Here is a 26,210-nt window from a genome sequence, read left to right on the forward strand (position 1 = left end):
CATTGGGTGAAGAAACATTTTCTACGATTTGTTTTAAATTTACTACACTGTAGTTTCATCGCATGCCCCCTAGTCCTAGTATTTTTGGAAAGCGTGAACAGACGCTTCATATCCACCTGTTCCACTCCACTCACTATTTTATATACCTCTATCATATCTCCCCTCAGAAAGTGTAAACAAACGTTTCACATCTGTCCGCTCCATTCCACTCATTATCTTGTAGACTGCTATCATATCACCCCCTCAGCCGCCTCTTCATAGGGAAAGGAATAGCCTTAGACATTTCCCGGACAAAAGATGTAAAGGACAAACTCTCCGGGGGAGATAGTCTCCTTTCTGGTGGAGGGAAAGGTTCAGAGGGAATCCTATAGGACTTGTCAGAAGAAAAGTACCTGGGATCTTCGTCTGACTCCCACGAACGCTCATCTTCAGTATCGGAGAAGACCTCTCTCAGGTCACTCCGAGAATCGATGTCTTCGATGGCGATGTCGAGAGGCCGACGCCCACCTGGACTGCGGCGAAGCTTCCTCCACTGAAGAAGGGGAGTCGACCTGGGTGGCAGGTAGCACCGAGGCCAGGGACCTCACCGCAGGTGAAGGGCCAGACGCCGTTGCAGCAGACTGTACGGAAGGCACAAGCACCCCCGACACCGAAGCAGACTGGCGCAGCTATCCTTCCAGAAGCTCTGGAAGCAGGGCCCAGATGCGCTCGTCAAGAGCCGCCATCGGGGTCTCTCAGCAGCCATTACCTCTCCTCCCGACGTCAATGCCTCCCTCGATGTTGACGCTGCCGACCTCGGTATTGATGTCGACGTTGAAGGACCAAACCAAGCCCCAAAACACTTTCCTCACTGGGCTTCTTGAGACACTTGATTCCGTTTCTTCGTACAAAGACACAGACTACAAAAGCAGCTGGGCTACGTCAGGCCCAAGGCACTGGATACACCACGAATGAGTATCGGTACCCAAGATGGTCTGGTTGCACGGAGTACGTTTGAAGCTGCTGGGTGTCTTCGATGACACGAGAGGAAAAATGGCTTCAGCGAAATCAAACAACGAGATTGTGCCAAAAAACAGAAGGGCACAAAAAGGGGAGAAACCCAACCACGTGGCCTAAAGGACAGCCACGTTGAAAAAGAAATAAAACTTAGAAAAATGATTGAAGAATAAACTAAACAAAAAATAAAGGAATTTTTATTTTTTTAACAAGGTAAACAAAAACGCGAAAAACTCACAAAAGCAAAGACTCTTTTTCCCGGGCCTAAATGAGGAGCACTGGTTGAACCTGCCGCACCTCGTTGCTGAAAAAACAGAAACTGAGGAGACGCGCGCACGCGCGCCAGAAGACTCTGGCAAAACTTTTTTATATTTTGCTCTTGCAAAACGCCAATTCCCAGGCCGACACAGATGTCGACCCACATGTGAGAACAAGCAGCCTGCTTGTCCTTGAAGAATCTGCTATAACTGGGAGTAAATCCCACAATTTATCTATGTGCCCCCAAAGAGCCCTAAGCACTTGCACTAAACATAAGAAACACAAAGTGATTTTTGTTTTGTGTGTAGGATAAAATGAAGGTGCCAGGGATGACAAAAGACCTTTTCCATATAATGGCATATAGTCTTCCCTATTACCCAACCAATCACTTACGTGATGAAGTAAACAAGTCATATTGTACAATTTAATATCTGGGAGCTCCATCCCTCCCCGATTCCAATCACCCACCAAACTGCAAAATTTTATTTTTGGTTCCCGTCCCCCCCATACCTCCCTGAAATGAGTCACAATTTTGGAGAGGCTCCTGAAGTCATTTTTCTTCACATAAAGAAGTAGCATTTGTAATATGTACAACCATTTGGGAAGACAATCATACTAAATAGACTCACGTCTTTCATAGGGAAATCCCCATGAAAGACAACGGGAGCATAGACCATTTCTGCAATAGTTGCTTTGTCATGATTTAAAAAAAAAATTTGGACACGTTCCTGGAGGAAAAGTCATAGTCTGCTACTGAGATAGAAATGGGGAAAGCCAGTACTGTTCCTGGGATTCATAGCATGGAATCTTGTTAGCATTTGGGATTCTGCCAGATACTTGTGACCTGGATTGGCCACTACTGGAAGCAGGATACTGGGCTAAATGGACCATCGGTCTGCTCCAGCATGGCTATTCTTATATTCTAAGTAAAACAAGCCTACTGGAAATAGGGCTGAGTCCCATAGCTTGTCAACACAACCAAGTTTGTTGCTATAAAATACAACTACTTCCTACAGCATGAAAAAGTCAGAGCATATAAGCATATAGCTAGCTGAGTTCCACCAGATGTTCTCCACTTATAGTTTGCTTATCCACAAAAATGGAACTGAAGTCATCAAGCTTGTGACAAGCTGACCTCTTCTGTCCAGTTCTTTTTTAAATTTCGGAGACCTCCTTAGCTATATGTACTGATGAACTGCTATGGTTCTGTAGCCTGGCAGCAGAGCTCTTTAGCTGAGTTCGACAACTTGAGATAGTTTGTCTGAGAGAAAATAATAAGTTTGTCAGAAAAGAAAACAGAACTTACCAGAATCCTAACAATCTTGGAAAAAGCAGTAATCTTGCTAGATACTTGTGACCTAGATTGGCCACTGTTGGAAACAGAATATTAGGCTTGATAGACCTTCGTTCTGAACAGAACTTACCAGAACCCTAACAATCTTGAAAAAGCAGTGGATCTTGCTAGATACTTGTGACCTAGATTGTCCACTGTTGAAAACAGAATACTGAGCACGATGGACCTTTGACCTGTCCCTGTACGGCAACGCTTATGTTCTTGACAGTCAAAATAAATAAAACTGCTGCTGGGCCTCATCTAAGAGAAAGACTAGTATAATACATACATAACTTTGGTTCCTTTAATTTGCAGAGGAAACTGTAGTGGAAGTAGAGGACTCGGCTCCACCGAGTGTCACCCCAGCTCCAATAAAACTCATGGAATCTGTTATGAAGGATCATAATCCTTGAAAAAAAAAAATCCTGCTCTACAGAAAAGAATCTGGGTCAGGATCTGGCTAAGAACTGAATAGGAGCTGCATGGTTTGTCCAACATCCGCCTGGACACACAATACTTCCCAAAAGAAAAAGGAAAAATCTTACTCACCCCAATTCCTAAAGACACAAAGAAAAGCACGAGCGAAATAACCAACTACAGGCCAGTAGCATCCATACCACTAATAACCAAAATAACCGAAGGAATGGTAACTAAACAACTCATAAACTATCTGAACACTCAATATTGCATGATGCCCAATCAGGATTCCGGTCGAATCATAGCACAGAAACAATATTAGTCACCCTTATGACTAAATTTAAACAAATAATTGCAACTGGCAACAATATACTCCTTCTACAATTTGACATGTCAAGTGCCTTCGATATGGTTGACCACGGAATCCTGCTACACATACTTGAATACTTTGGAATTGTAGGAAATGTCCTGAACTGGTTCAAGGGGTTCCTAACCCTACGTTCGTATCAAGTCACATCACATTCAACCACGTCTAAGGCATGGACACCTGAATGCGGAGTACCACAAGGATCACCCCTCTCACCAACCATTTTCAACCTAATGATGATCCCCCTGGCTAAACTCCTATCAAACCATAACCTCAACCCATACATATACGCTGATGATGTTACAATATACATCCCTTTCAATCAAGACATCAACGAAATCTTCAATAAAATCAATCAAAGCCTACACATCATGAACACATGGGCAGATGCATTTAGTCTGAAATTAAATGCAGAAAAAACTCAATGCCTGATACTCACCTTTCAATACAACACAAAGGAATTTACCGCTATAAACACACCAAACCTAAACCTTCCAATCTCAGAAAAGCTAAAAATCCTTGGAGTCACTATCGACCGCCACCTAACACTCGAAATTCACGCAAACAACATAACTAAAAAGATGTTCTACTGCATGTGGAAATTGAAAAGGATAAGACCATTCTTCCCAAGATCCGTCTTTCGCAGCCTAGTGCAATCCCTCGTAATCAGCCATCTGGATTACTGCAACTCACTATACGCAGGTTGCAAAGAGCAAATACTGTGGAAACTTCAAACAGCCCAGAATACAGCAGCCAGACTCATTTTGGAAAACCAAAATATGGAAGTGCAAAGCCATTAAGAGAGAAACTACACTGGCTACCACTCAAGGAACGCGTCACTTTCAAAGTATGCACATTAGTCCACAAAATCATTCACGGCGAAGCCCCAGCCTACGTCTGAGCTAATAGACCTACCACCCAGGAACGCCAAAAGATCATCTCGAACTTTCCTCGACCTTCACTTCCCCAACTGCAAGGGCCTGAAATACAAGACGCTACACGCGTCAACCTTCTCTCACATAAGCACGCAGTTTTGAAATACACTGCCACGCAACTTAAGAACGATCCACGAACAAGCTTCCTTCCGCAAATTATTTAAGACCCATCTTTTTGAAAAAATATACGGAAAGAGCCAAAACACATAAAGTCCATACTCACTGTTCACTAATGCATCATACATCCAATTCTACAATCTTATCCCCGTAATCTCACATCACTCATACCTCCACTCAGAGAAATATGTATACCATATGTCTTCATGCCTTAATATTGCCCTTTAAGCCTCCCACTGTCCCCTTCCAATGTTTCAATGTCTGTGTTCGATTGTTATATTCCTTAACGCTACTTCGACTGTCTCGCTTAACTCTACACAATGTAATCCATAACCAAGTTGTAACAAATTGTATTTCCATCATTTATATCATATTGTAAGCCACACTGAACCCGCATGAAGGTGGGAAAATGTGGGATACAAATGCAATAAATAAATAAATACTGAACATTCTATGTCTGCACAATCCCCTTTAGGGGTGAAGCACATGAAACTACTTTCTTTCTCTGTCTCCATCTCCATCTGATGGCCAATGGACAACACCCACTTGTCTGGGATGGTCTGGAATGGATGATAAGGAAATATTTCTCTTCTTGAGGAAGATCTTTGGATGCAAAGGGATAGTATATTAGCACACTATGGATTAATCGGTGGTCAATATCAATTGGTGATGATGTTATTGGAATGAAGTGCCTGTGTTAGAGCAGCAATGTGACCAAAAGACTAAAGGGACTCCTGAGGTATCTGTGTGACCAATTCATCCTGCTTGTCAACCAAGAATGTGCATGAGTTTAAAAAAATAGATTGAAATTAAAAAAAACATGTGTCAGTCAATTTTAGCAAAGGCAAAAGAATGAACAAACATGGCAACTGGAGTGCTTTCACCTCTCACTCTTGTCCTAGTACAGGAAAAAGGAATTCTGGTAGGCAACAGGTAGAACTTTGAAGGCTACCTTTTAAGCAAGATGTTCAGTTTACACTAAAGTGCACAGCATATTGAAATGAAGCTATTAGCAATTTGAGCCCTGATATAGAGAACTGTGCGGAAAACTAAGGTTGAACACAAGGCACAAGCTATCGCCACCTCAGAGAAGATGTAAAAGAATTAGGTCTTCTGCACTATTATCTGTATTTCAACCCTAAGATAATCCTCCAACTCCCCCCCTCCAATTCTCTGATCTCAAACTCCAGAAAACCTCCCAAGCTCCAATGCCCCACAAAGCAGGAAAAAAAATCCATGGCAGTCTAGTGCAGTGGTTCTCAAACCTGTCCTGGGGTCTACCAGCTAGTCCAATTTGCAGGATAATCCTAAAGAATATGTATGAGAGAGATTTGCATGCCTGTCACTTTCATTATATTCAAATCTCTCATATGTTATCCTGAAAACCTGACTGACTGGCGATCCCCTCAGACAGTTTTGAGAACCACTGGTCTATTGGACCTCCATTCTCAAACACCTGCCTTGGTCCCCCAAACTATTCCTCCCTCCCCCTCCTGCACATACTGATGAGGCAGAAGCAATGCCAACCTGCTTCTGTCTCAGTGCTGCAAGCTTCTAAAATGATGGCATCCAACCCCATATAATGAATCTTGGGACATACCACATAGGGTCGTCTGCCAAATAAGGGAATTTTTCCCTTATTTGGCAGAGTAACCCTGTGTGGTACAGCCCAGGATGCACCATTGGGGGGGGGGGGGGGAGTGAGGTACTGCCATTTTAGAAGGTGTGGCACTGATGAATGGGTGGAAGCAGGCGTGGTGCCTAAGATACATGAAGGAGGGAGGGGGCTCCACAAGCTACCTAGGGTATTATTTCTAGGTGAATTGGTGGGGGGGGGGGGGGGGGGGCAATAAGGCTACCAGGGATATTTTGGGTAGTGTTGGGAGGGGGTGGGGGAATTATATATTTTGGGGGCAGCGGACTTTTTTTTTTTTAATGATTTACTATTCTCTTCTTTCTTGAGTGCATAAGCCAATTACTGATCACGCAATGAGTGGCAAATTACTCCGGCAGTGTGTACTATTTTTTTGATAGTACACACTAATGCAGCAGTAATTTGCATGCTTATTGCTTACTACATTGAGATAGTAAGCTTTTGCAGCAAGCTTGCATTAGAAGCTATGTAACCATCCATTAGCATACACCCTAAGTGGTTTTCTCCATCGGCCTTTAAGTTCGAAAGAAAACTCTTTTACATTCTATTTAGTGATATGCACTACTTCCATTCATAAAGATATTATGTTCTTCTGTGTCTAATGAGCAACCAATCCCTAGTTGCTGATCATCATGCTCACCTTGCATTTAACGGGGTCATGCCAGTTTTCTCCACAGTTAAAACTGTAATAAGAGAAGCATAGTTGTATGAGTTTATGCCACTTTTATGATAAGCATCATTTGTTTGCTAAATGACCAGTTAGAAGACAGTCAATAAGCCTGCTTTTACATTTATTCATCTCCATTTGAGTAAGAGTAAAGTACATCACATAGCTCAAATACAGCATCCAGCTCCCTAAATTAAAACACACATATTCAGACACAAATTCAATACGCTATAAAGACTAGTTTTTAAACACCACTTTCCCTACTGAATGAAAAACACAAACTGTATATCTATGATAGATTAGCAGAGTCTCCATATGAGTTTAGAGTTGGAGTAACAAATGCCCAAAATGACCTGCTGCTAATTTATTTCACTAGTGATTCAAGCAAATGTATTTGTACACTCAAGATGTCATTTTATGTTGGAAACAAATTCTTTTTAACTTAACATACAAGGTGTCTGTCGGTTTGGCAGAGAAACTTTAAAACTAGACATCAATGGGCTGTTTTATTTCTCCATCTCTGGTGCTTGCCCTGTCCCTTTCATTGTAGGGTTTGGTTTCCCTCCCCCCCCCCCTCCTTCTTTTTTCTTATCCTTTTGAGTTGATATGTGAAAACCAACATTTGAGGATTATCTTTCTTGTATTATGGAGAACATATTCTGCTTTCTTTGATAGTGATTTGGTATTGTATTTTGGCAGCTTTCCTTGCCTATATTGTATGTTTTCCCCCCTTTGGCATGTGAAAGGTAAGTTAGACTAAATCTGAGGATTATCAAAGGCCAGTGATTTCTAAACTTTTTACTATGGTGGAGCTCCTAAAATATTTTTTCATAAGCTGAGGAACCCTCATTGTATGTAAACACGTTCATACAAACAGATTCTACCATCTTTTCTTGAGGAACCCCTGAAGAGAGCTCGTAGAACCCACTTTGAGAATCACAGACATAGGCCTTTTATGTGAGTGTATTCTGTTAATGTATGGTATATGGGCATTCCCTAGCATCTAGTTTAAACAAATTTTCTATTAGAAGGCAAAAACACAGAAATTGTTGATGCACTTTGCTCTGTAGGTGACTGCTATATATCTGGAAAAACTGGTAGGTAAGACTGGCTCTACCTTGGCTCCAGTTCAATAAGGTAATATTTTTAACCTAAATTAAGCTCCCGAACATCAGTCTATATTTACAAGAAACAAACCTAAATTCGATATACTGTTCTTACCAAAATTGACGCCCGCATTTGCAACGAACAGGCTTAGCATCAGGATACTGAACTTTAACTACATGGTGGCAGTCAGGAGCAGGACACCATTTTAACAGTCGATTGCACTAAAGAGATAAAGGAGTAAAAGAACAGATGAACACAAGGGACATGTCTAGAAAAAGTGGTTTTGAAGTCACATTTCACTTCAAAGTTATATGAATGAGTAAAACCAGCAGGCTGGTATATATGCTAATATGGGATTAAAAACAAAACTACAGAAATTTTATAATTGCGTAACACCACCACAAATCAATACTTCTGGTACTACTATGTTTGCACTCTGCTCTCTTAAAAAGATACATATTTATTATAGCCAGAGCACCTTAGCCTACATATATGAATGGCACTTGCCCTAACACACTGCTATAATAAAGTTCTTATGCTTTCTAGTTTTAGTTTCTAAAATATGGCTAAACAAATATACCATCTTTCAGAACTATGAGTGATATGAAAAAGTTCCTCTCTTCTGATTTCCTCCGTTATTGCATATATGTCACACTGAATGATTTATGATCTTTAAACAAATATAGTATTTTATTAGACAAAGACAACTTGAGTAAACACAAGTCTTTAAATTATTACATAAATAACGGTTTCTTAAATAAGCAAATACTCACATCACCTATGTGAAAAATTTAATTGTTTCCTTAGGGCTCCTTTTAAAAAAACTGCACTAAAAAGTGGTTTTAGAGTGCCCTTAAGCAGGTCTTTCCTGTGCACTAAGGCAATTTTTAGCACAGCCAGAAATGGCCAATATTCTATTGCCTGAATTAATGGCAATGCACTAATGTTGCTATTAGCACACAGCCATTAACAAAATGAAGTACATGAGCACTTACCGACATTATTTTTTACGTGGTAAGGGCTCACGTACTAATCTATTAGCACACGGTAATACAGACGTGATTAGGGCAGAAACATCCACTCTGAAAAAAAAAAAAAAAGGAAGATACTTACATGTAGCAGGTATTCTCCGAGGACAGCATAATTGGGTAGCACGGCACCTCGTTGCCCGGTCCGGAGCTTATAACAAGCTTAACAGAGCTTTGTGAAGCACGAGGCACATACTCCATTGCGCATGCATGAATGCCTTCCTGCCCGCTGCAAGGGCACGGATACCATAAATAATATAGCATAAAAAATGAAATATAAAAATGAGACACCTCCTAGGGGAGGTGGGAGGGTTTGTGGAAATAAAAGGCCTGCAGTCCATGGAGAATAACTGCTACAGGTAAAAATCATCTCTTTCTCCAAGGACAAGCAGGCCATTAGTTCTCACAACTGGGTATCCCTAGAATCCAAGCGCACCTAAAACAAAACATTGGTCAATTGGGCCTCACAACGGTAAGGACATAACTCAGATTAACCTGAAACTATATAAATTGAGTGCAGCCTGGAACAGGCCTAAGGGGGGTGGAGTTGGATTCTAGACCCCAAACAGATTCTGCTACACTGTGTGCCTGAACCAACTGTCGCGTCGGTATCCTGTTCAAGGCAGTAATGAGAGTGAATTTGTGGACTGAAGACCACATCACAGCCTTGTAAATTTCTTCAATGAATGCTGACAGCAAGTGGGCTACCAAGGCAGCCATGACTGACATTGTGAAAGTTGATATGACCCTTTAGAGACTGTGCGTTTCCGATGGCAACCCCCATCCTGTTTGGGATCAAAAGAAACAAAAAGTTGGGCGGACTGTCTGTGGTGCCCTGTCCGTAATAGGACCAATACTCGCTTCCAGTCCAAGGTATGCAAAGTGCTTTCACCAGGATGGGCATGAGGTCGGGGAAAGAAAAATGTTGGTAAGACAATCAACTGGTTCAGATGGAACTCCGACACAACCTTTGGTAGGCACTTAGGGTGTATGCGGAAGACTACTGTAAAGGATTTTAAAGATTGCTTTTCAACTTGAGTGACCGACAGTGCACTCTCTCATTAAAGTAATAATTTTGTGTGAAAATGATTTGGAATGTGGAAGAAGATAAGACACAGCTCTAATTAATTTGGTATGTGAAGGCGGAGGTGGAGCATGCTTCGAGTTCAGGCTGGCCACCTGGACAGAGAAACATGTGATCACATTCAAGCATACTTTGTATGGCTTGCTTACCAAACCAGAGAAATTCTCAAGCATTCTGGAATTTTCCTTAGCTCTGACCATGAGCTCTAAGCCTAATAAAAAGGGGAATTTTTGTAAGTAAAATGAGGAGTTAATCTGTGAGTAAAACGTACGTACTGAGTAGAGAACTGTATTTCCTGGTCAAGAGACTTCTGACTATCGCTGTGAACGGTATCCCCCCCCCCCAGCTGATAATAAGAGCCTGGATGTAGAGATTAATGATCAGTGATGTATGTATATTATGATGTATTATTGCTTCTTTTCTGGTCTAGAAACTCCTAGCTTTGCTTGGATGTAGTGACCAGTGATGTAATGATTGTTTCTTTTTAACTATAGGTATTGTTTCTTTTCAGTTATATAGCTTAGTCATTGTGTATATATCTTAATCATTGTGTATCTTAGACTCCATTTTTTTGTTACATTTGTACCCCGCGCTTTCCCACTCATAGCAGGTTCAATGCGGCTTACACATTATATACAGGTACTTATTTGTACCTGGGGCAATAGAGGGTTAAGTGACTTGCCCAGAGTCACAAGGAGCTGCCTGTGCCTGCAGTGTGAATCGAACCCAGTTCCCCAGGACCAAAGTCCACCACGCTAACCACTAGGCCACTCCACTCTAATAAACGTCTCATTTACCTAATACAAATCCAAAAGAATCCACAGTAATTGTTGAGTAGTCTGTGTTAGTGATTGATAAGGCAGGCTGTAAAACCAGGTCAGAACAACTACTTTGTTATGATAAAACTTAATATAAGGTGCACCCACTACTAGAGCCTGAAGTTCACTGACCCTACGAGCTGAAGTAACCACCAAGAAAATTACCTTCCAGGTCAAGTACTTCACATGAGGAATTCAGTGGCTCAAAAGGAGCTTTTATCAGCTGGGTGAGAAAGACATTGAGGTCCCATGACACAGGCAGAAGTTTGGCAAGGGGGTTTGGCAAAAGCAAACCTCTCATGAAGCGAACTAGAGGCTGTCCAGAGATGGACTTACCCTCTACATGGTGATAAGCACTGCACTGAGGTGAACCCATACGGAGTTGGTCGAGACTAGATTCAGAGAGGTGTAGAAGGTATTCAAGCAGGGTCTGTATAGGACAGGAAACAGGATCTAGGGCCTTACCCTCACACCAGATGGCAAACCTCCTGCATATGAAAGAACACCACCTCTTAGTGAATCTTTCCTGGAAGCTAGCAAGATCCAGGAGACACCTTCTAGCACACCTAAAGAAGCAAATTCTAAGCTCTCAACATTCAGGCTGTGAGGGCCAGAGGCTGACGGTTGGGATGTAGAAGAGATCCCTCGTTCTGAGTGATGAGGGTCGGAAAACACTCCAATCTCCACAGTTCTTCGGATGAAAACTCCAGAAGAAAAGGGAACCAGATCTGTCATGGCCAGTAAGTTACGATCAAGATCATGGTCCTATGGCCTTGCTTGAGTTTCAGCAAAGTCTTCCCCACAAGAGGGATGGGAAGATACGCATACAGAAGACCTATCCACCAATGCAGGAGGAAGGCATCTGATGCTAGCTTGTCATAAGCCTAGTCTGGAACAGAACTGAGGAACTTTGCAATTCAGTTGAGTGGCAAGGAGATCCAGCGAGGGGGTGCCCCACACTCGGAAGATCTGATGGACAATACACATGAAGTCCACACTCACTGTTCCAGAAATACACCAATACATTCTTTTCTGAACTCTTATCCCCCGTAATTCTATCACATTTAAACCTTCACTCACAAAAAATGTTATATCGAATGTTCATTTGCTAAGGTTCTATTACCCTATTAATTTCCCTTTGTGTCTCTTTCCATTGTTCTTTTCCTTGTCCTATTCCCCAACGATACCTTGACTCTGCTTTCGCTTAAACTCTCACAATGTAATCCATAACTGAATTGTAACAAATCGTATTTCCATTATTTACAATGTATTGTAAGCCACACTGAGCCCGCAAATAGGTGGGAAAATGTGGGATACAAATGCAATAAAATAAATAAATAAAAATGTTGAGGGAACATTCGTATGGTTGCATAACTTTGCTCAGCCTGTCGGCCAGACTGTTGTTTGAGCCCAACAGATAAGTGGCCCAAAGGAGCATGCCTTGTTGGCGAGCCCAGCACCACATCAAGACGGTCTCCTGACACAGAGGGTGTGATCCCAATACTCCCTTACATGTTCATGTAATATATTGCAACTTGGTTATCTGTTTGAATGAGCACAATTTGGTTGGACAGCCGATCTCTGAAAGCCTTTAAAGCAGCGTTTCCCAAACTGTGCGCCGTGGCACCCTGATGCACCGCAGCAAACTCTCAGGGGTGCTGCGGAAAATCCTGACCTCCTTCCCGCCGCCCCCAATTCAGCATTGCTCCCTATTTTTCCATTCCGCAGGTCTGGAATCTGCCACTTCCTCCGCTGCCGTAGCAGAGTACAGCTTACATTTTTGAGCTGTCCACGAGTCACACAGGCACTATGAGGACTTCCCTCTGCCATGTCACGGCCCTCACAACAGGAAGTTGCATCAGAGAGGGCTGGACACAGCAGAGGGACGGCCCTGAAAGTGCCTGTGTGAATCGCAGACGCCAAAAATGTAACTGGCAACCACTGTAGTGGCGGTGGGGGAAGGAGAAGGAAGTGGCAGCAATCCTGGATATACAGGAAGGAAGGTAGCCAGCAATGCTGGATTTGGGGAAAGCAGAGCTGTGCTGGACATATGGGAGGAGGGGGTCTGCAGGAAATGGAGAGGTGTGCTTGACTTACCGGAGAAGGGCTGCAGGGAATGGTGTGGACTTTCTGGGAGGAGGGGGGTCTGCAGGGAATGGAGAGGTGCTGGACTTATGGAAGGAGAGGGGCTGCAAGGAATGGTGTGCTGGACTTGGGGATCTGCAGGGAAGTGTGCTGGACCTTCTGGGAGGAGGAGGTCTGCAGGGAATGGAGAGTTGTGCTGGACTTACAGATGGACAGCGGCAGCAGGGAATGGTGTACTGAACGTTCTGGGAAGAGAGGGCTGCAGAAAAGGGTGAGGTGTGTGGCATGCCTGGGAGGAGGGGATCTGCAGGGAATGGAGAGGTGTGCTGGACTTATGGGAGGAGAGGGGCTGCAGAGAACGGTGTGCTGTACTTTCTGGGAAAACGGGGACTGCAGAGAAGGGCGAGGTGTGCTGGACTTTCTGGGAGGAGAGGGTATATAGGGAATGGAGAGGTGTGCTGGACATAGGAGGAGAGAGGCTGCAGGGAATAGTGTGCTGGACTTTCTGGGAGGAGGGAATCTGCAGGGAATAGAGAGTTGTGCTGGAATTATGGGAGTAGAGCAGCTAAAGGGAATGGTATGCTGGACTTTCTCGGAAGAGGGGACTGCAGAGAAGGGTGAGGTGTGCTGAACTTTCTGGGAGGAGGGAGTCTGCAGGGAATGGAGAGGTGTGCTGGGACCTATGGGAGGAGAGGTGCTGCAGGAAATGGTGTGCTGGACTTTCTGGGAGGAGGGGCAGCAGGAAATGGAGAGATGTGTTGAACTTTCAGGCAGGAGAGGTGTGCTGGACAGGAGGGGGCTGCAGGGAAAGAGAGACCTATATGGCTGGGGGGGGGGGGGGGGTGCGGAGACCTATGTTCTCAAGGTGGGGGGAAGGTAGCTGTGAAAAATTGCTCAGACAATAAGGGTGCCATGACCCAAAAAAGTTTGGGCAGCACTGCTTTAGAGCATTCCAGATTGCCTGGAACTCCTGAAGACCTGTTTCCTGGAGGGACCAGGCTCCTTGAATGTGGTCCATCTACATGAGCTCCCCAACCGAGGAGAGATGCATTTGTCATCAGTACCTTTTGAGGCTGAAGCATTTGGAATGGTGGTCCCAGAGTCAAATTGGATCGAATGGTTCACCAGAGCACAGTGAACAGGCTCTGTAGACACTCGGATGACAGCTGCTAAATCTCCTGTAGCCCGACACCACTGGGAGGGTGTCTACTGGGCGGATCTCATGTGAAGGTGTGTCATGGGTGTCACATAAACTGTGGAATCCATATGGCCAACAACCTTAACATCTGCTGAACTAACCTGCTGCGATACTCAAACCTGAGAAGACTAGATTGTCTGGTCTCGGTCCTGGGAGAAAAGCTTGAACTTGTTGTGTATTGTGCAGGGCTTCAATGAATTCCAGTTGTTGAGTAGGGTGACGATGGGTCTGGGGGTAGTTTATAACAAACCCTAGCAGCTCTAGCATGGACTCCTGAGCACCGTCCTCCTCCGTGCTCTTCACACTCCTGAGCACCGTCCTCCTCCGTGCTCTTCACCAACCAATCATCAAGGTAAGGAAACACATGGGCTCCCCCAGTCTGCATAGCGATACTGCGACTACCACTAGACATTTGGTAAATACCTTGGGAGCAGACACGAAGCCAAAAGAAAACATGTGGTACTGGTAATGATGTGTTCCTAGCTGAAATCGGAGATACTTCCAGTAGGCTGGAAGTATCAGGAAACTATATGCATCCTTCAAGTCCAGAGAGCATAGCCAATTGTTTTCCTAAATCATGGGTGCCCAGGGAAACCATGCAGAACTTTGACCAGGAATTTGTTCAGGGCCTTTAGGGCTAACTTTGGACGTATCCCCCCATCTTCTTTTGTACAAGGAAGTACCTGAATAGAATCCCTGCCCTTCTTCCCCTGGTAGAACGGGTTCGACCACATGGGCCTTTTGAAGGGCGGAGAGTTCTTCTGCAAGTACCTGATCACACTGAGAGCTGAATTAATGAGCTATCGGTGGGCAATTTGGAGGTTTTTGAAGACGTATACGAGGCAGGCTGTTTGAAGAAGGTTGGAGGTTACAAGGGGTCACCTTTCGTAGAAAAACCTTCAGCCTTCCCCCCCAACTGGTGAATAATCCAGGACGGACACTTTTACAGCAGCTATGATCTGCTGGAGCCAGTCCCTTGCTTTCAGTGAGGAGCAGGGGCCTTAGGCACACGCTGTTTACAAGAATGAGCACGCTGAGGCTGGCGATAGGAGGTGGCGTACCTACGTCTCTGTGAGTAGTAGGCACCCCTCCTTGACTTGTCAAAAGATCTCCTAGTTGAGGTGAATGATTCAAAACGTGCCCTGCGGGAGAGAGAAAAATGGTAATGTGTTTTTTGATCTGGTCAGCAACCTCCTCAATCTTCTCTCCAAAAAGGTTATCCCCCCACCATGGGGCATCCACCAACCTCTGCTGAACTGACTGTTCAAAGTCAGAAACACAAAGCCATGAAAGTCTGCATGTTACTATAGTTTGAGCAGAGATCCTGGATGCCACATCAAAGGTGTCGTAGGCGCCCCTGGTCAAGAACTTACGACATGCCTTCTGCTGCTTTGCCAATTAGCATACCGACTAGGCCTGCTCCAGTGGGAGAGAGTCCGCCAAGTCCAACAGCTTGCACCCCAAGTCCAGCAAATACATACTTGTAAAGAGCTGGCACGATTGTATATGGGACACGAGCATTGAGGCCTGGAACATCTTCCTTCCAAAAGAGTCCAAGGTCCTAGCTTCTCTGCCTGGGGGCGCTGTGGGATAGTCTCTAGAACTCCTGGCTCTCTTGATAGCGTATTCTACCACCATGGAATTGTGAGGCAACTGCGGCCTATTAAAACCAGGTGTGCTGTGGATCCGATACATCATGTCAATCTTTTTGGGTAGAGCAGGGACCAAAGGGGACTCCAAGTTTCTATCGAGAACTTGGAGTTCCTCGTGAAGGACAGTCACAGCCTCCCTAGAAGGGGACTTGTAGTCCAGGACCTTGAGTATTTTAGCCTTGGGCTTGTCCTCCAATTCCAAATGAAATGGAATAGCCTCAGCCATTTCCTTCACAAAAGATGGGAACAAAAGGCTCCCCGGTGGAGATTTTCTCCTTTCCAGTGGAGAAGAGGGTTCAGAGAGGATGTCATAGGACCCATCCACAGAAAAGTACCATGGATCCTCCTCTGATTCCCATGAACAATCCTCATCAGTATAAATCAGAAACTCCTCTTGAGTAGGTCGAGACCAAGCCTGCCTCGACCTTTAGGAGCCATGTCCTCAAGAGAAGAGTCGAGGAGTTGGCTCCCTCCTAGACTGCAGCAAAACTTCCTCCACCGAGGTCGAGGGGGTACCGCTTGGGTTGCTATCAACAGCATATGGTTGTCGGGGGCCTCACCACAGGCTGAGGGCCAAGCGGGGCTGCAATGGACTGCACAGTAAGCGCAAGCACCCCCAAAGACAATGCACACTATTGCAAAACGCCATCCAGCAGCAAGGCCCAGATACATTCAAGGGCCAACACCAGGAAAGATTGAGATGCTGGCTCCAAGACAGGCTGCAGAACTTCCAGGTCCTGGCTGCTAGGGGACTGATACATTGGCGCCTCCTAGATGGAAGAGGAGCGGTCCTCTCTGCGCAGATGCTTCTTGGGTGCCGAATCCCTCTGCATCCCGATGCTCCTAGCACAGTGCGTTGAGGAAGACTGATGCTTCTTGGCCGTCCAACATCGAGACTCCTCGGGGTCGGGTCCGATGCCGCTCCTGGGGGCCCTGCACAGCAGTCTGAATCGAGACAGGCAGAGACCCACTCAATGAATTACTGCTCCCAGTGTCAAGAGGTCCACTAGCAGCCATGCGGACAGATGCCGATACTGACGGGCTCCAAACATCTTTTTTTTTTATCTGTTTATTGATTTTCAAAAATGTACAACAGCAACTGGCTATAAGCCAACATTAAACTTATTGCATCAAAATAGAAACATCTAATAGCTCGGTTATTTGCTTACAACTTATATTCTTCCCCTTTCCTCCTCACCTCCCTTTTCCCCACATCCCTTCCTCCCACCTCAGGCATATGTTAGCTTGCCTCCTTTCCACTGTTCATAGAAATCCCATATTTTTTTAAAACTTTTGAAGCTGCTCCTTTCGCATAGCTGTCAATTTCGACATTTGGTACAGGTAATGTAATCTACCCTCCACCACCTGCCCCAAATACATGGATGACCAACTTGTGACAATGTATTGGGCACGTTCCAGGCCGTATGTGTAGTAAACAGTTCTCAGCCCGGCTTGGGTATGCGATCCCAGTCATTTCCCTCACCCTGCCCAGGACCTCCTTCCAATACGCTTGGACCTCTGGGCACTCCCACCAAATATGCCAAAATGTTCCTCTCCCTCCAACAATTTGCTGATAATTGCAGGCAAAACTTCTGTAGTCTAACCAGGGTATAATACCACCAATAAAAGATCTTGTAACCATTTTCAGCTAGTGGCTGGGCGATGGAGGGCTTCAATAAGTGTCTATAGCTGCTTACCCACCAGTCCTCTGCATATTTGATCTGAAGCTCCATCTCCCACTTCCCGGTATAAAAATCCTGTGGGGAAGAGAGCAGTAACAGAGCTCTATATATCTGTGTTATGCCACCTCTGCCCCCTCCCCATCTCATAGCTGTTTCCAATTCAGTTTCGGCCAATTCCAGCTCATCCCTTGCTCGCCTAACTATATAGTTCCTAAGGCAATTATAATAGACTAGATCTCTCTCCTCCAATCCATATTCATCCTGCAACTCTTCAAATGCCCGACTTTCCCCATTGGCCCACATCTGTCCCAATTTATATAAACCTCTCTTAGCCCAAATCTGGAATATCTTCTCCTCACTCCCCAAGGGGAACCCTGGTGCACCCTGTATTGCCATCTGTAGGAAATAATTTGTCTTGGAAAACCCGTTTTCTTAATTGAAGCCATGTATTTAATATGTGGCTAAGGCCCACCGGGACCCTCTCTATCATCACTAATAGTTCCCTTCCCGATTTCCATAATATGTCCCCTATAAATCAGGTTCCCATCAAGGCTCATTCCCAATGCAGCCACTTTTTAGTATTAGCCGGGTCCCATTCAATAAAAACTCTCAACTGTGCTGCCTGATAATACAGGTAAAAATTTGGGACCCCCATGCCGCCCTTATTTGGCCTTTGATACATCATGCTTCTACGCACTCTGGGTGGCCGCTTTCTCCACTGTTGGAAGAAGGCCCGGGGGATTGGGATCGGAAGAGCCAGAAACAGATATAGCAACTTCGGTAAGAGCATCATTTTTACAGCCTGGATTCTGCCCAGCCATGATATCGTGAGACCCTCCCACCTGTCCAATTCTCCAAAAAGCTCTTTGACCTTCCTAGGGAAGTTTTCCTGATATATATTCTCTAGTCTTGGGGTGATCATTACCCCAAGATACCTTATTGCGTTAGGTGCCCATTTAATTGGGTATATACTCTGCAATTCCTGGGCCTCTGTCTGGGGTATAGTAAGATTAAGTATCTCTGACTTGGTAGCATTGATTTTAAAGCCCGAGAGCTCCCCATATTGTGATATCACCTCCATAACCTGCTGCAATGATTGTTTAGGTTGAGCCAACGTCAGCAGCATATCATCAGCAAAGAGCATGATCTTATGCTCCCTTCTGCCTCTGACCACAACCTGTATGCTCCCATGGTCTCTAATCTTTTGTGCTAGTGGTTCAATGGATAGTGCAAACAGCAGGGGCGATACCGCACATCCCTGTCTCGTCCCCCTACCCAGACCTATCGGTTCTGTGCAGGATCCATTTATTTTTAGTATAGCCAGGGGGTTAGTATAAAGCAAGTGGAACCAGTTTAAGGTTCTCCAACCCAATCTTATCTGTTTCAAAACTTCAAAAAGAAAAGGCCACTCCACCCGGTCGAAAGCTTTTTCAGCATCCACCGAGAAAAGCAGTACCGGTTCAGACTCATCGGTGGCTTGCTGAATTACATGGATCAGGCATCTTATATTATCAAACGTCTGTCTGCCCTCTATAAAACTCGCCTGGTCATCATGAATTACTCTTGGGAGTACCTTTTGTAACCTTGTTGCCAGAATTTTAGTAAAAATTTTATAGTCTACATTTAAAAGTGATATAGGTCTGTATGATCCACAGTACAATGGGTCCTTATCCGGCTTCTGTATCAGAACTACCTCAGCCACCCTCCAAGAGTATGGCATTTCTCCTATATTATCAAAGGAGGTGAGCACTTTCAGCAATAGCGGTGCTAACCACTTGGCAAATATTTTGTAAAAGCGTGCGGGGAAACCATCAGGCCCAGGCGCCTTATTAATAGGCAAGTTCGCAATCGTCTTCTCTACCTCCTTGAGCGTTGTAGGGGAGGACAGAGACTCCACCTCCTCCTCCGAGAGGCCTGGAAGTTTCACCCCCTGCAAGTATTGTACAATGTCCTCCCGCGTCCCCCCCCCCTGTTCTGATTTATATAATTGGGCATAGTAATCCTGGAACACTTTCTGTATCTCTTGTGTTTGACTGAGTAACTGTCCTGAATTATTATATACCCCCGGGATATAGTTTCTTTGGGCCTGTTTTTTCAATTTATTTGCCAAAAGTCTACTGGCCCTATTACCAAATTCAAAATGTTCTTGTTGCACCTGCTGAAGCTGTACTACTATCTCGGACATCTGTATATCATTAAGCTGTGCTCTAGATTGTTGTAAATCTTGCAATTTCTGTTTGTCTGTTGGGTCCGCTTTATGCTCTCTCACTGGCCTCCAATTTAGTTCTGATCTCATTCTCTTTCCCTTTCTGTACCTTGGTAAGATGGGCCTGCAAGGCAATAATTTGACCTCTTAACACCGCTTTCATTCCCTCCCAGACACTTGCCGGATGTACTTCCCCGCTACCATTGATATCAATATATTCCCTTATGTATTTTTAAAGCTCAGCTATATTCTGTGGGTCTAGAAGCAATGCTTCATTTAACTTCTAGTGTGTTCGCCCTTTGGGTCTTATTCCCATCCTCAAAGACAGCACCACTAAAGAATGATCCGACCAGCTGCAGGATACAATGTGCACCTCCCCCACCCCTGGCTCCTCACCATCACATCGCCCAGCCAGTAATCAATTCTCGAGTATGTTTTGTGTTTGGGGGCATAGTGAGTAAAATCTTTTTCGATCCCACGTTTGTCCCTCCATAAATCGGTCAGCCCCCATCTTGCTAGCCAAGACTTAAAGGCCACTCTGTCACCCTTAGCGTACCGTGCCATACCTCCTGAGTTGTCTAGACTCGGATCAAATGTCAGGTTCATATCTCCCCCTATCAACAATTGACCTTTAGCATGCTTTTGCAAGATCCTTTCCAATACCAACAAAAATACTTTCTGACCCTCATTGGGCGCATAAACACATATCATAGTATAATATATATTGTACAGGGAGACCACCAGCAGTATGTATCTGCCCGCTATATCTAATCGTTGTATAGACCTGTCAGGGCAGGGACCGGGACAGTGCAATCAAAACTCTCCTCTTTTTTTGTGCCTCTGTAGCGGACGCACACCGTATAATAGGGTATTGTTTATGATTCATTAAGTATTCATGGGCCTTTTTGAGATGTGTCTCTTGTAGAAACATCACATCAGCTTTCTGGCGCAGCATTTCTCTAAATACCTGTTTCCGTTTCTGCGGAGTGTTCAACCCTCGCACATTTATAGTCACACATTTAAGCATTGTATAGGTATAATATATAGTATCTCTTTATCATAAACTGAGGCTCTCCTCCATTCCCTCCTACCCTCACCCCTTGCAAACCTATTCCTCCCCTCCCCATCCTAGTCTCCTCCCCCCTCTCTCTTCCCCGTCCCAAAAACCAAAGCACCTGTGCCATAACCTGGTCAGTGCGTCGCGGGAGGAATGTGACCCGCTAATGCCCATTCATACCTTTTGACCTTTAGTGCCATTTCCATATCTATTAGCATTCCAACAATTAGGTCATTGTTCTATATTTCCCTTCTACATATCATAACCAACAATAACCACCAACAGGGTCAACTTGCCACTTCCATACCCAGGGCCTCTGGCTCCCCTGGGTCATAGGAACTCTCAACCAGTCACACGGGGTCTTACCCCCCATTGTCACAAGGTGGTGTCAAGTGAGACGTCCCGCTGATTTCTGGCCCTGGAGGCATCTGTGACCCACTCTTTCCCACTTTGGATGTGTCCTGGGATCTGTTGTCTGTGTTGGTCGCTCTGCTGCAGAGGGTGAGGCAATCTGGTATTCCCCCTGTAGTATCCTCTGTGCCTCCGCCAGCGTTTTAATTTGATGCTGTTTCCCATCCTTGTAAAATGCCAGCCCAAATGGGTATCTCCAACAATATCGGATCCCCATTTCTCTTAGCTTGGCCGTTACCAGTTTTAAGTCAGCCCTTCTCTTCAAGGTGGCAGCCGCCAAGTCCTGATATACTTCCACCGAATATGTGTCCCACTTGAAATCTTGCCTCGCTGCTGCCATAACTCGTTCTTTCAATTTAAAGTCTTAGAAGCACGGTATTGTATCTTTGGGTAAATTCTTTCTAATGGCCTCCAGGGCCCGATGAGCTCTGTCCAATACCATTTTTTCGGCTCCTCCGTGGCTGCTAACAGAGCACTGGCGAGTTGTTGAATCACTTGCTCGCTGTTCTGGTACGTTGGGGTCTCAGGCAGGCCGCAAAAACGGAGATTGTGGCGCCTGCTTCTATTTTCCAGGTCTTCTAGCTTTTCGGTAAGCATCTGCTGGCCTAGTCGCTCATCTGCTATCTGCCGCTCCAGGGAGCCCAGGGATTCCGAATGTTCATCAATTCGGCCTTCCACTTCCTCTACTCGGTGTCCCAGCTCCGCTATCTCGCCTCTCAGATCGGCCCCTAGAGTCGCCAGCTCCGATCGCATTGTCTTCAGAACCGATCGGATTTCTTGAATCCAGGCGCAGAGCTCCAGTAGTCCGGCCACCTCGGATTCTCCCTGGGCCTGCATTACGCACATATCTCCTGAGGGCTGCAGTTCCACCCCGGCCTGCTCCGCCGCATCCTTGATCACTCGGGCCGCCATGTTTTTTCTGGTCGCGTCTTGCTTATACGCGAACTTGGACAGATTGGGCAGCTCCGTTCGCTTTTGCATTGACGCCTCAGACCCGCTCCGTTCTGCTTCTTCACCTAGCGGTTTTTTCCCAACGCTCAGCTCTCTGGTAGGATCAGGAAATCGCTGTTTTCGCCGTGGGTATTCGGGAGCACGGTGTTTAGGCGCCCATGCTCACCGATGATGTCACTTCCTCCGGCTCCAAAAATCTTCAGGCTTTGAGCCTCTCTGCCAACCTTGGTCTGTGTTTCTTGTTTCTTCATCCATAGGCAGAGGACAGAGTTGGCAGAGCTAGGACACCAAAAATGGGTGTCCTTACTAGACATTGTCCGACTACACCAGGTACAGCGCTTGAAGCCACTAGGAACTTGAGTGGACATGGATGGAAAAACTTCCGCAACCAAATCAAACGGAGAGATGGTGCAGAAAAAAGGGGCAAGGCACCAGAAAAAAGAAAGGGAAAAACCCAGCCAATGTCAGGCCTAATCGCAGCCTAGTGATGCAGAAACCAAAGGAAACAAAAATTGGACCAAAAATTTAAAAATATAAGGGAAGAGGAATAATGGCATGCTGACACATTGGATTATTGCAAATCCCTTGATAAAGCCAGAGGGTGAAATGGGTCCCTGGTGGGAGCACTGGAACTAAGTGCCTTACGTGCAATTTATTATTTTAAATGCAAAATTAGAAAATTAAAGAAGATGCAAGTGTGAATAAAACACAAGTTGAAAATAAGCAGGTTTTAGTGACCTAAGATTAAGCAGCTGCCCATATAGTGTTAAACTCTCTGTGCACTGGCACCGAGCACTAGGGGCTTCTGAGGTCTTTTCTTCCTATATTTTTTGAATTACCACATAAGTACTGGAAGTGGATTAGCACACGCTTTTATTAGAAGTATTCGCTTAATGCTGTGCAACAGTTTTTGTATGAAGTGATATAAAGCAAATACAGCATTCCACAGCAAGAACATCATATCAACAACAAGAACATCATATCAACAGTTATTTGTCCCTCTAATTACCGACCCATCTCCCTCCCTCCCTCCTTTTCTCTCCAAATTACTTGAGCGTGCTGTTCACCGCCGCTGCCTTGATTTTCTCTCTCACATGCTATTCTTGACCCACTACAATCTGGTTTTCACCCTCTCCACTCAACCGAAACTGCGCTTGCTAAAGTCTCCAATGACCTATTACTGGCTAAATCCAGAGGTCAATATTCCATCCTCATTCTTCTTGATCTTTCCGCTGCTTTTGACACTGTCGATCACAGCATACTTCTCGATACCCTGTCCTCACTTGGATTCCAGGGCTCTGTCCTTTACTGGTTCTCTTCCTACCTCTCTCGCCGCACCTTTAGTGTTCACTCTGGTGGATCCTCTTCTACTTCTATCCCTCTGCCTGTCGCCGTACCTCAGGGTTCTGTTCTTGGTCCCCTCCTCTTTTCTATCTACACTTCTTCCCTTGGCTCATTAATCTCATCCCATGGCTTTTCCTACCATCACTATGCTGATGACTCCCAAATCTACCTTTCTACCCGATATCTCACCTTGCATCCAAACCAAAGTTTCAGCGGGCTTGTCTGACATTGCTGTCTGGATATCTCAACACCACCTGAAATTAAATATGACCAAAACTGAGCTTCTCATTTTCCCCCCCCAAACCCACCTCCCCGCTCCCCCCGTTTTCTATTTCTGTTGATGGCTCTCTCATTCTCCCTGTCTCCTCAGCTCGAAACCTTGGGGTTATTTTTGACTCTTCTCTCTCCTTCTCTGCTCACATCCAGCAGATCGCCAAGACCTGTCGTTTCTTTCTTTACAACATCCGTAAAATCCGCCCCTTTCTTTCTGAGCACTCTACCAAAACCCTCATCCACACCCTTGTCACCTCTCATTTGGACTACTGCAATCTGCTTCTTGCTGGCCTCCCACTTAGTCACCTCTCCCTTCTCCAGTCGGTTCAAAACTCTGCTGCCCGTCTCGTCTTCCGCCAGGGTCGCTTTACTCATACTACCTCTCTCCTCAAGTCGCTTCACTGGCTCCCTATCCGTTTTCGCATCCTGTTCAAACTACTTCTACTAACCTATAAATGTACTCACTCTGCTGCTCCCCAGTATCTCTCCACACTCGTCCTTCCCTACACCCCTTCCCGTGCACTCCGTTCCCTGAATAAATCCTTCTTATCTGTTCCCTTCTCCGCTACTGCCAACTTCAGACTTCGCTCCTTCTGTCTTGCTGCGCCCTATGCCTGGAATAGACTTCCTGAGCCCCTACGTCTTGCCCCATCCTTGACCATCTTTAAATCTAGATTGAAAGCCCACCTCTAACATTGCTTTTGACTCGTAACCACTCGCCTCCACCTACCCTCCTCTCCTCTTTCCTCTACACATTAATTGATTTGTTTGCTTTATTTTTTGTCTACTAGATTGTAAGCTCTTTGAGCAGGGACTGTCTTTCTTCTATGTTTGTGCAGTGCTGCGTACGCTTTGTAGCGCTATAGAAATGCTAAATAGTAGTAGTAGTAAACATGACAATGGTGTGGGGGGGGGGATGCTTTGCTGCCTCAGGACTTGGAAAACTTGCCATCACTGAAGGAACCATGAATTCTACACTGTTCTAGAAAACTTCTTAAGAAGATTCTCCAATCATCTGTCCATGAGCTGAGGAGTAATTGGATTATGCAGCAAGAGATAATCTAAAACAAAAAAGGAAATCTACATCCAAATGGAAGAGGAGAAACATTTTGGATTGGCTTAATCAGTCTTGTGTTGAATCTAATACAAATGCTGTGGTAGAAGCCAAAATGTGCAGTTCATGTATGAAAACCTACAAATGTATCTGAATTAAAGCAAAGAAGGGTGGGCTAAGATTCCTTAACAGCAATATGGAAGACTAATATAAAATTATAGGAAGAGTTTGTTTGCAATTATTGTTGCTAAAGGTGGTACAACCAATTAATAAGTTTAGAGGCAGTTATTATTTCACATTGGTGATATATTTGAGTGTTGGTAACTTTGTTCCTTAACTAAATTAAGTAATTTAAAAATGTGTGTTTATTCAGGTTCCCTTTATCTAATACAGCATTACTCTTTGTTTAAATAGAAACCATTCAGCATGACATATGCAATAAAAGGAGAAATCAGGAAGGACTTTTTCACATCACGGTACACAACAAATACCCTTTGAACAGAAAGTGCATAAAAAATTTATCTGTGATACTTATCTTCAAATATTAACTACAGGCAGATTAAGCTTCTAAAGGATTTTTTTTTTTGTATTGATGTTATGTTTCCTAAATTTGGTTCTTTGTGATTTAATTCATAGTTCCTTTATGCTGTAGCATGGACAAACTACTGCTATACCAGTGATGACAGAAATTAATTTAAATTCAACTCATGTTGTAACTGTGCAGGCAACTTTCTTAATGACCCAGAGCAGGTTTGAACTCAAGTCAAACAGAAAAACAACAAAACACTTTACATGAGCCCGGTACATACATTTCCTCTATTTAGTATTTAGAATTCAAATCAGAAGCTACTTGCCTCTACAAAACTATTGGTTATTAAATGCTGGTACTTTAATTTAACTTTTGAATCTGTAATCAGACGCCTGCAAAGGAGAAAGAAACAAGAAAATTAGCTGACTTATTTAATGTAAAATACATGCTTATATGTGCTTATCCTGTAAAAATAAAGCAAAGTAACAATCTAACCGTTGTAGAACAGTTTATTTCTCTTGCATGTATGCACTCCTGTGGCTTTTATGGCACCAAGGAATGGGATGAAGTAAGTATGGTAACTTTATATACTTACCCTACCTAGTCTCCAGGATCTCACAAATTGTCAAAATTTCAAGTTTTATTGTACGAAAATTACACAGTGGCCCAACACAGCTGTGTTTCGGCGTAGTTTGCTGGCATTAGGGGTCACAAATTGTGCAACATACATAGAAAAACAAGTGTAAATAAGCAATTATATGAAAAGCAGATAATACACAACCTGCCTTAATTTTGAGTTTTAAAAAAAAGGGAGCCTGGGTTCTCTCCACCCATCAGCAAGTGAATATGGAATTGAGGATCCACTGTGCAGTTAAGTACATTTTCCCTGCCCTGGTCTCAAAATGAACTCCAAGATACTCAAATGACAGCAAGGGCTCCAACGTGCTTTTGGTGAAATTTAACACCCAGCTTAGATTCTGCAGCATC

General features: G+C 44.5%; 1 protein-coding gene across 3 annotated transcripts in view; it reads right to left on the reverse strand.

Annotated features, from left to right (window-relative positions):
• ARIH1 (ariadne RBR E3 ubiquitin protein ligase 1) overlaps positions 1-26,210 on the reverse strand; it is a 420,527-nt gene that overhangs the window by 162,275 nt on the left and 232,042 nt on the right. For all 3 annotated transcript variants that reach the window (XM_030187624.1, XM_030187631.1, XM_030187615.1), the window contains exons 6-8: positions 25,549-25,615; positions 7,966-8,072; positions 6,718-6,760 (exon numbers count right to left, since the gene is read on the reverse strand). In XM_030187624.1, the coding sequence (XP_030043484.1) occupies positions 6,718-6,760; positions 7,966-8,072; positions 25,549-25,615 (217 nt within the window). The remainder of the gene's footprint in view (positions 1-6,717; positions 6,761-7,965; positions 8,073-25,548; positions 25,616-26,210) is intronic.

The sequence above is a fragment of the Microcaecilia unicolor genome, chromosome 1, assembly GCF_901765095.1.
Source record: "Microcaecilia unicolor chromosome 1, aMicUni1.1, whole genome shotgun sequence".
Taxonomy (NCBI): Eukaryota; Metazoa; Chordata; class Amphibia; order Gymnophiona; family Siphonopidae; genus Microcaecilia; species Microcaecilia unicolor.